This window comes from Mesocricetus auratus, unplaced genomic scaffold, assembly GCF_017639785.1.
Source record: "Mesocricetus auratus isolate SY011 unplaced genomic scaffold, BCM_Maur_2.0 Super-Scaffold_100009, whole genome shotgun sequence".
In the NCBI taxonomy this organism is placed as follows: domain Eukaryota; kingdom Metazoa; phylum Chordata; class Mammalia; order Rodentia; family Cricetidae; genus Mesocricetus; species Mesocricetus auratus.
The window spans coordinates 65,608,378-65,620,634 of NW_024429193.1; the positions used below are offsets into that span (position 1 = coordinate 65,608,378).

The 12,257-nt window shown below is 49.6% G+C and overlaps 1 protein-coding gene across 1 annotated transcript in view; it reads left to right on the top strand.

Moving 5' to 3' along the window:
• The window catches only part of Il6r (interleukin 6 receptor), a 52,456-nt gene that overhangs the window by 15,158 nt on the left and 25,041 nt on the right, over positions 1–12,257 (top strand). Inside the window, exon 2 of the mRNA XM_013120699.3 lies at positions 11,885–12,121. Within this exon, the coding sequence (XP_012976153.1) occupies positions 11,885–12,121 (237 nt within the window). The remainder of the gene's footprint in view (positions 1–11,884; positions 12,122–12,257) is intronic.

Genomic DNA, 12,257 nt, shown 5'->3' on the forward strand with positions numbered 1-12,257 from the left:
ACTTCTCTGATCCTTGTGGCCTGAACAGCATGACCAGGGATGGGGATGGTGTGGATGACACCCTTCCCAGCAGGCCATCTGAGAGCTCAGTAAAACTCCCAGCGTGCAGCGGGCGTTCCATAACTATGACGTAAGAGCACCAGCACACGGGAAGATGGGTGGTGGGTTCTAGCCCTTATGTGGAAAATGTGGATAAACAGAGAACACTGGAGGCCTGCCTAGCCTCACTGGACCCAAGTTTACATCGCTTGAACATTGCTTGAACATGAGTTGCCCGTGGACTCCTGGCACCCCCTACTAACCCTCCACACCTTCTAACCCCTCCATACTTACCTCCTTTTTTTTTCTGTTGCTCTGATCCTTTTGCTTTTTTGTTTTTATTGAAAAAAAAATGTCTCAGTAAAATATTCTCTGATCATGCTTTTCCTCTTTCCCAGCCAACCACTTTCGGATCCTCCCTACCCACCCAACTCCCTTTCCTCCTCTCCCTCCTTAAAAAATAGCCAAAACAAAACAAAAACCATGCACACTCAGAAACGCAAAACCAGAAACCAAAATATGCAGGCACGAGACCAATGAGACAAAGCAAAACCAAAAATCGCAAACAAAACTATATGAGGCAAAAATACTGTTGAGTTCAGCCGGGCGTTGGTGGCGCACGCCTTTAATCCCAGCACTCGGGAGGCAGAGGCAGGCGGATCACTGTGAGTTCGAGACCAGCCTGGTCTACCAAGCGAGTTCCAGGACAGCCTCCAAAGCCACAGGGAAACCCTGTCTCGAAAAACCAAAAAAAAAAAAAAAAAAAAAAAAATACTGTTGAGTTCATCTTGAGTTGGCCGTCCACTGCTGGGCATGGGCCGATCTGGAAGTGTGGTTGGTATACCCAGTGAGACCCCTCTGGAGGAGACTAATTTTTCCTTTTCAAGAGGCTACCGATTGCAGCTAGTTGTTTGTTGGAGGTGGGAGTCCTGTCCGCTGTCCCCTCTCAGTCCTGATCCTTCAGGCTTGACCTTGTATAGCCCGTGCCTGCTGCCACAGTTCTGTGAGTTCACACGTGTAACAGTCAGTCTTGTTGTGTCTGGACTATCTTGTCTCCTTGGAGTTGTGTATTACCTCTGGCTCTTACGCTGTCTGTCTTCACTTCCTTTTCCACGAGCTCCCTGAGCCCCAAGTGGGAGGGGTTTCATATAGGACTAAGTGCTCCCAAGTGTCTCGTTGTCTGCACACTGTCCAGCTGTCCACCCACCTCCTCTTAGACCATGGCTTTAGTGTATCAACAGTACTTTCAGCCCTGCAACCCAACAGGCTGGAGGCCCCTCTGGGCTGCCTGAAGCCGGGCAGTGGGCTGGGATTAGCAGGCACATGCTAAGCCTGTGTTCTCCATGACAGGCCAGCAGTTGGTTCACTGCTTACATAAACCGGGCCAGGAAGCTGAACTTGTTTTTGTTGGCAAGATTAGCAGTAGCTTCGGGAGAAGTTGAGAAATATGTCATCTTGTGCATACTTCTCTCTGGCTATTGACATTTGCAAGTTTACATGAGGAGGGAAGAGAAACAGGGCAACAGAGACAGCAGAACTTTAGCTTTCTGGAACCAGACATTAGAGGTAGAGCTACAGAGTCCTCGGCAGAGGGGTGTCTGGGTGGGGGTGAGGCTGGTGCCCCAGAGAGCGGGCTAATGGAGGCCATACAGGCAGGGAAGTGAGGAAAGGAGGGGGATTTCCCTCCCCTAGAGCTGTCCAGGGACAGAGAAGCATCATTCGGAGGTCCCTGGGATGGCCTGGCCATCAACCATCCCCTCTCCCCCATTGATCACCCAATAACCATCAAGTTGGGCATTGCCCATGGGAACAGAACTGCTTCCTGCCCTCTAGACTTCAGGAGGAGCTCCGGGTAGGGGTGGGGATGGGGCTCTAGATCACAGTCTGAACTCTCATTGCTCAGATAAGGCAAGTGGGCCCTGCCAAGGGTACCCACACTGCCTCATGGGGATTCATGGGTAGGGCCAGGCGTTACATGCTTATAACTTCAGTCCCTTAAAGCCCGAGGTGGGAGGATCACTGTCACTTTTTAGTTTTTATGATGAGTTCTAAGTCAGCCAGAGCCACATAGCAAGAACCTGTTTCAAAAAACGAACAAGGCCAGGCAAGGTGCTATGGAAGCCTGACCCCAGTCAGCCAACCAGCCATTAAGCTTTGGTCGGATCAGACACCAAGTGCGCCTGAGAGGCAAGGACACACTTGGGAGATTGGCAGGGGCATTCTGCCTTCTTTCCTGATCCTAGTCCCAACTTCAGGGAGCCTGGGATGAAGTGTCCTTCTCTGCATGTAACACGCCTTGGGAAGGACCAGGAAGATTTATGATCCTTGGATGTCCTTCTTTTCTCCTGCCTGTGATGCTTATGATGCACAAGGAGCTGGGTGTGGGAAGCTGATTCTTTGCAGACACAGGAAAAAATGTGGCCATTGTCATAGAGGCTGGGAAGCAGGATGGCGCCTGCTGATCCACCCTCTTGGAGTGCTCACACACTCCCCATTCCCTGTGCTGCTCCCTTCCCTCCTTGCTGTGTAAGGAAACTCCAGACTCCAGCTGTCCCTAGGACACTCCTTTTTGAGACAGGGCTTCAGGGTTTCTCTGTGTGTATTCCTGGCTGTCCTGGAACTCACCACCAGCTGCCGGCTAGGGCTCTCACTTCTTAAATGTGCTGTTCCTTTTTAATGAACTGGTCCTCTGCAGTCTGCTTATCAAACCCCAGTGATTTCTCAAGGCCTCTCTTGTTTCTCTTTGCCCTTTGGAATGAATGGCTTCTCTGTCCTCTGGTCTCAGCATCAGGGACATTTTATTTCGGAGTAGCCAGGATTCTGGATAGATTTAAGGCCGTTGGGAATCTGGAGCTTAAACAGGATAGCGACGGACGAGGCAGGAAGAGCACAGCGCAGAGCAGATGTTCAGTGGCTGCAGTGCTCTCTCCGAAGGGAACTTGCGGCCTTGCGTGTTACACTGCACAACATTTTTAGAATTCTTCAGGAGGAGACAGGCACGAGCTTGCTGCCTGACTCTCGGCTGAGCGATTGCTCAAGGGCAGTTGTGAGCTCTTTGCTGAATTTCATTCTGTGTAGCAGCGGCCACACCCCACACTGCCTGCCGAGTTTGGGAGGCAGCCTTTGGTCACTGGGGCAATCTCCCAGGAAGGGTGTTCCCCGAGTACCTACCCACCCGATTCCCTGCTGTGCCTCCTCCAGTGGGGCCTACTGAGGCCGAATCCTGGCCACCTTCGTAGGATGAGATCTTCAGAGGGAGAAAATGGAGGCTGAACCCAAAGATGGCTCCTTGTTTCCCCTTGGGAATCAAACGCGCTGGGAAGGGTGGGCTTGGGGTTCAGCCTGACAAAGCTACAAGGGTGGGGTGGACACACCAGTCTTAAAGTGTTTGAGTAAACCCCATCAGCAGCATTCCACGCATGTTGCACCCCTCCATACGTGATAACCCAGATCAGTCATGTTTAAAGAGAAAACATATAAAAGTAAGACAAGACACTTGTAGAACTTTAAAACCTGGAAAACCCAGGTTATGCCCGTTGCCCCAGCTCCTACTGAAGCAGAAGGATCTCTTTAGCTAGGGGTTCGAGGTCAGCTTGGGGAGTGCAGTGACATTCTGCCTTAGAAAACAAAGCAAGCATAAGAAGAGCCGACTGGAAGATGAAAGGAAGGGAAAGAAATTGCTGGTATTCCTTCCTCTGGCTAGGCAGCAGAGGGCCAGGGAGGATGCTTCGAAGACCATCACTCCCTCCCCTTAAGAGCTGCTACTTCTACCTACCAAGGTTGCCGCAGCACTGTCTAGGATGTGGGCCTGACTCAGCTAGATCAGGAGGCAGAGCAGCGGTGGGGTGGGGAGGCCAGGCTACCCCTTTGGACTGGCTCGAGGCTCTTTTGTTTTGCTCTCCCAGTGAGAGCGTCTTTTCATCATTAGGCATAGCATGCTTCTGAGATCAAAGTTAACATAGCATTTTTCACAGTCCCAGAAGAAATACGTTTTGAAGCAGGGCTGACTGGCACCACTCACAAATTCGTTTTCGAATTAATTGTTCCTGACTTAAAAAAAGAAAAAAACAGCGACTCAGTTTTAAAGATCTAGAAGACCATTAGTCAGGTTCCTCGGCAGAGGAAGTGGCCATTATGTGTTCCTTACAGCTCTGCTTTTGTGGAAGAGAAAATAGATTTCTTTTGTCAGGGGTGGGGTGGGGGATGGAGGCGGTGTTTCTCCAAGTTGCCTGACTATACTAGCCATTGTTTGCAAGTGCAGTAACTGAACAGTCCTCACCATTATTAGGGCTGGTCACCAAGCGTGCGAAGGTTTCTATTGGGAGGGAAAAGGATAGGGAAACAGCCAGAGGAACATTTTTTCTGGAACTGACAAGGCAGGCGCAGAAGAGAGCTCCCTCTCTCCGTGCTCATTTTGGGGCTGCGGCACCTCCCGTTTGGGCCTGCTCACTGCTCCTCAAGGATTCCGCTTGGACCACTGAGTCATCCACCACTGGTCCTGGGAGTGCGGTGTGGAGACCCTGTCTGTGAGAGTCCTGCCTCAGACAAGCATGCAGCAAACACCTGTTGTGTTTGCTGGGCCTTACAGTCTTGCAGCCATGCTGTGTGGTGACCTGTGTGTGCTGTTACGAACACTTGATAATGGAGAAGTGTGTTGTCTGATGGTTTTGTTGGTGGGCAGATACAGTGGAATATCACAATCCTAGATGTTATACGTCCATCACTTGACATAGCCTCTTTCTACTGTCAAGAGAAGCAGCAGTAAGCAGACATGTCTCCTGCCAGCATAACGTGGCACACTGTTTTACAGTGCAATTTTATTTTATTTAAAATTGTGTGTGATTCATTTGTATGCATATACTTGTGGAGGCCAGAGGTGGCACAGGGTGTGTTCTTTAGTCACTTTCCACCTTACTTATTTTTCAACTTAAAAAAAATTACATCTAAAGCTGGGCAGTGGTGTCAGACACCTTTAATCCCAACACCCAGGAGGCAGAGGCAGGAGGATCTCTGTGAGTTCAAGGCCAGCCTGGTCTACAGAGTGAGTTCTGAGACAGCCAGAGAAGCCCTGTCTTAGAAAAGACAGGAGCAACAACAGCAAAATCACGTCTGTTATTTAGTGTGGTGTGCACATACTCCATGCATGCTCATGGAGGTCAGAGGACAACTTTCAGGAGTTGGTTCTCTCCTTCCACCACGTGGATTCTCTGGATCAAACTCAGGTTTCAGCCTTTACCGGCTGAGGCATCTCATTGGCTTTCGCCACCTTGTGTTTTGAGAAAGGTGCCTCACTGAATCTGGAACTTGTCAGCTCCGATAGGTTGGCTACTTGCAAGTCCTCGGGGATCCTCCACCTCCCAAGCATCACCAGCTGCTCTGTCACGAGGATGCTGGGTAGCAAACTCAGGACCTATGCGTGTGTGGTGAAGACTCTACTGACGGAGCCATTTCCCCGGTTAAAAGTGTGTGTGTGTGTGTGTGTGTGTGTGTGTTATGCACACAGATGCACACACATGTAGACATTCAAGGACAAATCTTGAGGAGGCGGTCCTGTCCTGCCATCTTGTGTGTATGTGTGTGTGTATGTGTATGTGTGTGTGTGTGTTATGCACACAGATGCACACACATGTAGACATTAGAGGACAAATCTGGAGGAGGCGGTCCTGTCCTGCCATCTTGGATCCAGGGATCAAACTCAGGTCATCAGGACTTTGTTCAAGCATCTATGCCACTGAGCGCTCACAGTGGCCTGCTGTTTCTGTTTTATTGAGACAGGATGCCTGTAGCAGGATCCACGGGAGAGTGGGATCTAGACTCCTGATCCCCCTGCTTCTATCTCCAAAGTGCTTGGATTGCAGATGCTGTGGAGTTTGAGTGGCACTGTTTGGGGAGAATTAGGTCACACACACTCCTGTGGTTTGACCTTGTTGAAGGAGGTGTGGCTTTATTAGAGGAGATGTCCCTGGGGTTCAGTCCCCTCCCCCCATCAGTGTGTGAGGCTCTCAGCTACTGCTCCAGAGCTCTGCCTGTCTGCTCTGCACATGATGGAAATGAGTTAGCTCTCTGAAACTGTAAGCAAGCCCCTAATTAAATGCCTTGGCCATGGTGTCTCTTCACGGCAATAGAGCAGCGAATAGAACAAGACAGAAAGAAGGGCAGCACTATCTATGGCTACAACTTGAAAAGGAAACAGGAGGGAGGACATTCTAAGTACACACACTTAGCAGGTCGGTGGTGGCTCACACCTTTAATCCCAGCACTCGGGAGGCAGAGGAGGGGGATCTCTGTGAGTTCTAGGCCAGCCTGGTCTACAGAGCGAGTTCCAGGACAGGCCCCAAAGCTACACAGAGAAACCCTGTCTCGAGAAGAAAAAACAAAACCAAAAAATTCTTCCTATGGGGATGGGGAGATAGCTCGGTGGTTATGAGTACTGACTGTTCTTCCAGAGGACCTGAATTTAATCCCCAGCAACCACACGGAAGCTCACAACCATCTGTAACTCCAGTTCCAGGGATCCGACATCCTCATACAAACATACATGCAGGCAAAAACATCAGTGCACATGAAATGAAAATAAATAAAATTGAAAACATAAAATAAACACACTCATAACCCTATTGTCTATATTGCTGGCCATGGACCGCACTGAGTCTCTCACGGAGCCTCACTCCCTGCGTGACCTCTGCGTGACCTGTGGTTGGCCACATCATCTCATGCCCATGACTGGCTCAGGACAGTAGCAGTGAAAACGTCAAAGGCAGCGGGAGCTGCCCATGGCTGCTGGACTTAATGAGAGCTTTCACCCCGCGCATCTGTTGTGCACTGCGCTCCCAGGCTGCCTGCCCTGTGAGTTCTGATACTGGCTCTTCGGCTGGCAGAGGGCTGTTGCCAGGGTTACAATGGAACCACCTGCCCGCAGTTTTCCTTTGTCAGCATTTCTATTTAAGCTCCTGTGTGTTCCAAATAAATGCAGAGCTTGATGCCTGCGCCAGTTTTATCCTTGTATCTGCTTTGACCAATGGGAAATGGAAGGGTGAGAATGTTGACGTGGTAACTTCGAGGGCCGGTGGGCCTGCTAAACTTCACCTCCTCTGGCCGCGCATGGTAGAACACATCTCTGATTCCAGCACTCAGCGGGTGGAGACGAGTGTGCCAGCGTCATCCTCAGACACATAATTAGTTTGAGGCCAGCCTAGGCTACATGAAACCCTGTCTCAAACACAAGACGAAACGAAAGCCAGCAATTTTGTTTGAGAAGCTCAGAGAGTTACTTGTAAGAGTGCTAACAGTCATACTCTTTTTTTTAAAGATTTATTTATTTATTTATTACATGTACAGCATTCTGTCTGCATATACCTGTAGGCCAGAAGAGAGCACCAGATCTCATTACAGATGGTTGTGAGCCACCATGTGGTTGCTGGGAATTGAACTCAGGACCTCTGGAAGGGCAGCAGTCAGTGCTGTTAACCTCTGAGCCATCTCTCCAGCCCCAACAGTCATACTCTTTATCTATGACAAAGTACTTGCTTGCTCACTCTTCTCTTGCTGTAAGGAGACACCATGAACAAGGTCTTATAAGAGAAAGCATTTGAGCTGGGCGTTGGTGGCACACGCCTTTAATCCCAGCACTTGGGAGGCAGAGGCAGTCGGATCTCTGTGAGTTCGAAGCCAGCCTGGTCTACAGAGCGAGTTCCAGGGATGGAGGAGTGGGAGATGGTATAGGGAGAGAGAGAGAGAGCAGTGGCTGAGAGCTCACATCCTGATCTGCAGGCAGGAAGGGAGGGGGAGGGAGAGAGGGAGGGAGAGAGAAAGACTGGTCCTGGTCCTGGCTGGCACAAACCTCAAAGTCCACCCTCAGTGACACACCTCGTCCAACAAGGCCACGCCTCCTAATCCTTTCCAAAACACTGGAGCCTATGGGGCCATTCTCGTTCAAACACCACAGCCCTGGACAAGGCTTGAAAGCTCAGACAGCAGAATTCTAAGCTGAGGTGAGAGTAAATAAGGGACACCCACATAGCTGGAGACGTGACTGAACACAGCAGAGGAGAATGCATACAAACCATGCTATGAAGCTCGGAGACCAAGCAAAGTGGCAGAAAAGAAGGGGTCCTGGGTAGCCAACTTATTTTTTAAAGTAGGGAAGGAAGGACGAGGGCTGGCCAGACGGCTCAGCGGGTGAAGATGCTTGCTGCTTAGCCTGGCAGCATGAGTTCAAACCCCAGGTCTCACATGATAGAAGGAAAGAATGCCCTGCATTGTCCTCTGACTTCCACATGTGCCACGGCATGTGCAACCCCATAATAAATGTAACCAAGTGATAAATGGAATAAAGAGTTTTACAGTAGGGGATAAACCGCCAAATGTCAAATGCATACAGGTCAGGAGTTTGTAGGTTAGGGGAACCAGAACAGACTTCAGAGATAACAAGTGTGCTAGCTTTGGGTGTGTGCTTACTTACTTATTTGTTTGTTTATCACTTTCCAATCCCAAATTTCCTCACTCCGGGTGTTTTAGGCTTCATAACTCTTATGAATGCTACGTTTATTAATTTGCATACGTAGCCGTGTGTAAAATAGCTGAACAATTGAAATGCCGCAAGCATGCCATTGAAGACCATGTGTGAATGCTTGTTAGAATTACAGCCTTTGGAGGCACTTGGCAGCCCTGCTCACCACCAGCAAATGGGCTCCTGGAGTTCTGGAGCCACCACTGCTCATGCTGTCGCTGTGGGCGCTGTGCAAACTGTGCCGCAGAAGCCAGCCGCATTTCTCACAGGTGCGGCTCTCTGGTTCCCAGGCAGCCCCCCCCCCCCAAGCCTGATGTTGGAACTTTGGATGCTGGTTGCCAGAGGGAAGGCTTCCTTACTCACTCTGGACCAGAGAAGTCTAGGCAGCCTCCTCAAACTCACCCGGCTACAAGGGGACAAGCTACTATTTTTCTTTAAATCTAGTCTAATTTTATCTTATTGAGACAAGGTCTGAGACTTTGAAACCCTGGTTGTCCTGGAATGCACAGAGACCCACTTTGTCTCTATTGAGATTTTTTCTTTTCTTTTTTTTGGTTTTTTACGAGACAGGGTTTCTCTGTATTGTTTTGGAGGCTATCGGTCCAGCCCGATACTCACAGAGATCCTCCTGCCTCTGCCTCCCGAGTGCTGGGATTAAAGGCGTGCGCCACCACCGCCCGGCTGTCTCTATTACGATTAAAGAGTAAGTGGCGGTGGTGTGTCCCAGGCCTTTAATCCTAGCACTCGGGAGGCAGAGGCAGGAGGATCTCTGATTCAGGAAAGCTGGGGATAAAGAGAAAACCCTGTCTCAAAAGCCAGGAGGAGGAGGAGGAGGAGGAGGAGGAATATTACTATTAATATTGAAGGTATTCACCACACCTGATTGTTTCTTTAAAATAATTTATTTTATTTTTATTTGTACGTACATGTCTGTATAAGTGTGTGCCACGTGTGTATGGGAGGAGGGGTTCCTCTGAGACCAGCTAGAGTTCTGGGCAGTTCTGAGCTGCCCTTTGTGGGTGCTGGGGGAACTGGGGTCCTCACAAGAGCAGCGATTGCCCTTAACCACTGAGCCACCTCACCGGCTCCTGCCATCTTTTTTCTCACCCCAAGTCCAAGACACTGGAGGTAAAGAGGGAAAAACAGAGTGACTGCCGTTCTGGTGTGGCTCCTACCCCAGCACCCTCCAGGTAGCAAAGTGGGAAGGAGGCATGAGGGACTTCCTGCAGGCAGGCAGAAGCCCTGCTCCTCTGGTGCAGGCTACCCGAACATGGCCAGTGGCTGCTGGGGACAGTCAGGCTGCTCTGGCTTGACCATTGTAGCCTCCTTGTTCCTCTCTGAGGGCCACTGAGGGTGGGTGGGAGGAAGGACAGGCCAAGCAAGAAATCTTTGGAGGTTAAAGAGAGACACCCGTGTTTATCCTCAGTGTCAGGGGACATGAGGTCAGGCACTCGGGCAGCAGCTGGCGTTTCTGAATCCATGGCCAGATGTGTTTCTTCCCCTTGCTGATATGAAGTTAGATGTTTGATTTGAAGAGTCACATCGCCTAACCTGGAAATGCCATGTTCCCTAGACTCCATTTCTCCAGCTGGTGGGATTAATTTATACAAGGCACTTGGGCCCATTTTTATCTTAGACTGTGAGTCCTTAATTTGAACTAAGAAATGAGTGGATAGAGACTCCCGGGACTAGCCTTAAACTTTTGGTGGTCTCCCTGCCACAGGCTCCCAAATGCAGGGTTTGCAGACATGAATCACTCTGCCGGCCTCAGCTCAGTGTTCTTGAATCTTTAATCTCTGTTTTCCTTGAGTGTATCCCATGACCTTTTTTTCCAGGGAATGAAGAATATCTTGTTATCTTTTACTTCCAACTTGGTTCCTAGAATAGAAACAGCTGTGCCCAGATGTTTACAAGATAGGTGGGTTTTTAAGAGGCCTGGTCAGAGCAGAGAGAGTCCAAAACCTGGACTCCCTTCTCCTTGCTGATAGATAGTATGCAGGTTACCACCTATAAAACGGGCCTGTGTGCACCCTGTGACACTGAGACTTCTTGTGCATTTGTGCATGCTGGGTTCCTACGTGAGAACATGGCATTCATCCCTCGGTGAATTCATTTGTTTACTTGTGTGTTTTACCAGTTGCAAAAGGGTGACTGCCATGTGCCAGGCACCATTCTAGATACTGAGATAAATAGGGTGCTTATTTTTGTGGGGTCTGAAGTCTTTTTTTATAAGTTAGGGAGTGGTTTTCTTTTATTTATTGTGTGTGCAGGGGGTTCTTTTTTGTTTGTTTGTTTTTTTGAGGTAGGATTTCTCTGTGTAGTCCTGGTTATCCTGGAACTCGATCGGTAGGCCAGGCTGGCCTTGAACTCAGAGATCTGCCTCCCTCTGCCTCTTGAGTGCTAGGATTAAAGGCAGGCAACCCTGCTGCCTGGCTTATTTTTAATGCTTACTTAATAATAAAAGGTAAATAATAATATTATTGTTGTGTGTGTGTACCATAGCACACATGTGCTCAGAGAACAACTTTTGGGAGTTGGTTCTTTTTGTCCAACTCAGGTCCTCGAGTTTGCATGAGAAACATTTTTACCTGTGAGCTATCTTGCTGTCTCTGTGGTAAAGTCTTTCAGTAAAGACAGATTTAGACTTGGTTGTGTGACTCTGTGTAATGGTGACATAGTGGGGAAGTTGGCACAAATATAGGCTTAACTCCAGCTGTGAATAGGGAGTTCCACTTAGAAAAGGGTGTTGAGGCTGAGACCTGAAACACACATGATGTTCTGTTGTAGGGATGGCATGGTGCAAGGAAAGGGAAGCATCTCCCAGCAGAGCATAGCAGAGAGAGGGAGGCTCTGGACCTTCCCAGGGGCTAGGAGTAGGTGGACGGTGCCCTGGGCCTATGGAGCATCCGGATCTTCATTCTGTGGCCAGGGTCAGGTCCTTGTTTGTTTTCTTTCTTTTTTGAGGCAAGATCTCACAATGTGGCTCTGGCAGACTCAGAACTTGCTATGTAGACCAATTTGACCTCAGCCTTGAACTCATAGATCCGCCTGCTTCTGCCTCTCAAGTGCTGGGATCAAAGGCGTGCGCCACCACACTCTTCTCCTTAAAGTTTTCCAATCAAGGGAGTTGGGTTGCTGGATCATGGCTTGAGAAGGTGCACTCTAGCAGACAGCTGGGTGGTCTGGGAGGCTTCTGGAGGCCAGGCAGATGTGATGTAGGCTGGACCAAGGGAGGACTCCAGAGGTGTCACCATGGAGGCCTTTGACTTCTCCAAATCACAAGCAAAGTCCCATTTTCAGGTTGCTGTGGCTCACTCTGTGTATTTTCTTCCCCAGAGGTGGCAAATGATACGGTGACTAGCCTGCCCGGAGCCACCGTCACCCTGATCTGTCCTGGGAAGGAAGCAGAAGGCGATGTCACCATTCAGTGGATGTACTCTGGCTCACAACACAGACGGTGGACTACCAGGGGGAATACACTGCTTCTGAGGACTGTGCAGCTCAACGACACTGGGAACTATTTATGCTTCCTGGATAATCACCTGCTTGGGACTGTGCCCTTGCTGGTGGATGGTGAGTTGTGTCCTCACTGTCCTTGGAATTGACTCCTACGGCAGCTCCTATGTCCTTAAACATGTCCCTGCATTCCAGAGAGGTCCCCCAGTTTATCCTTTAAGTTTGTTGGGTTTTGGCTCAAGAGTTTTGGGAA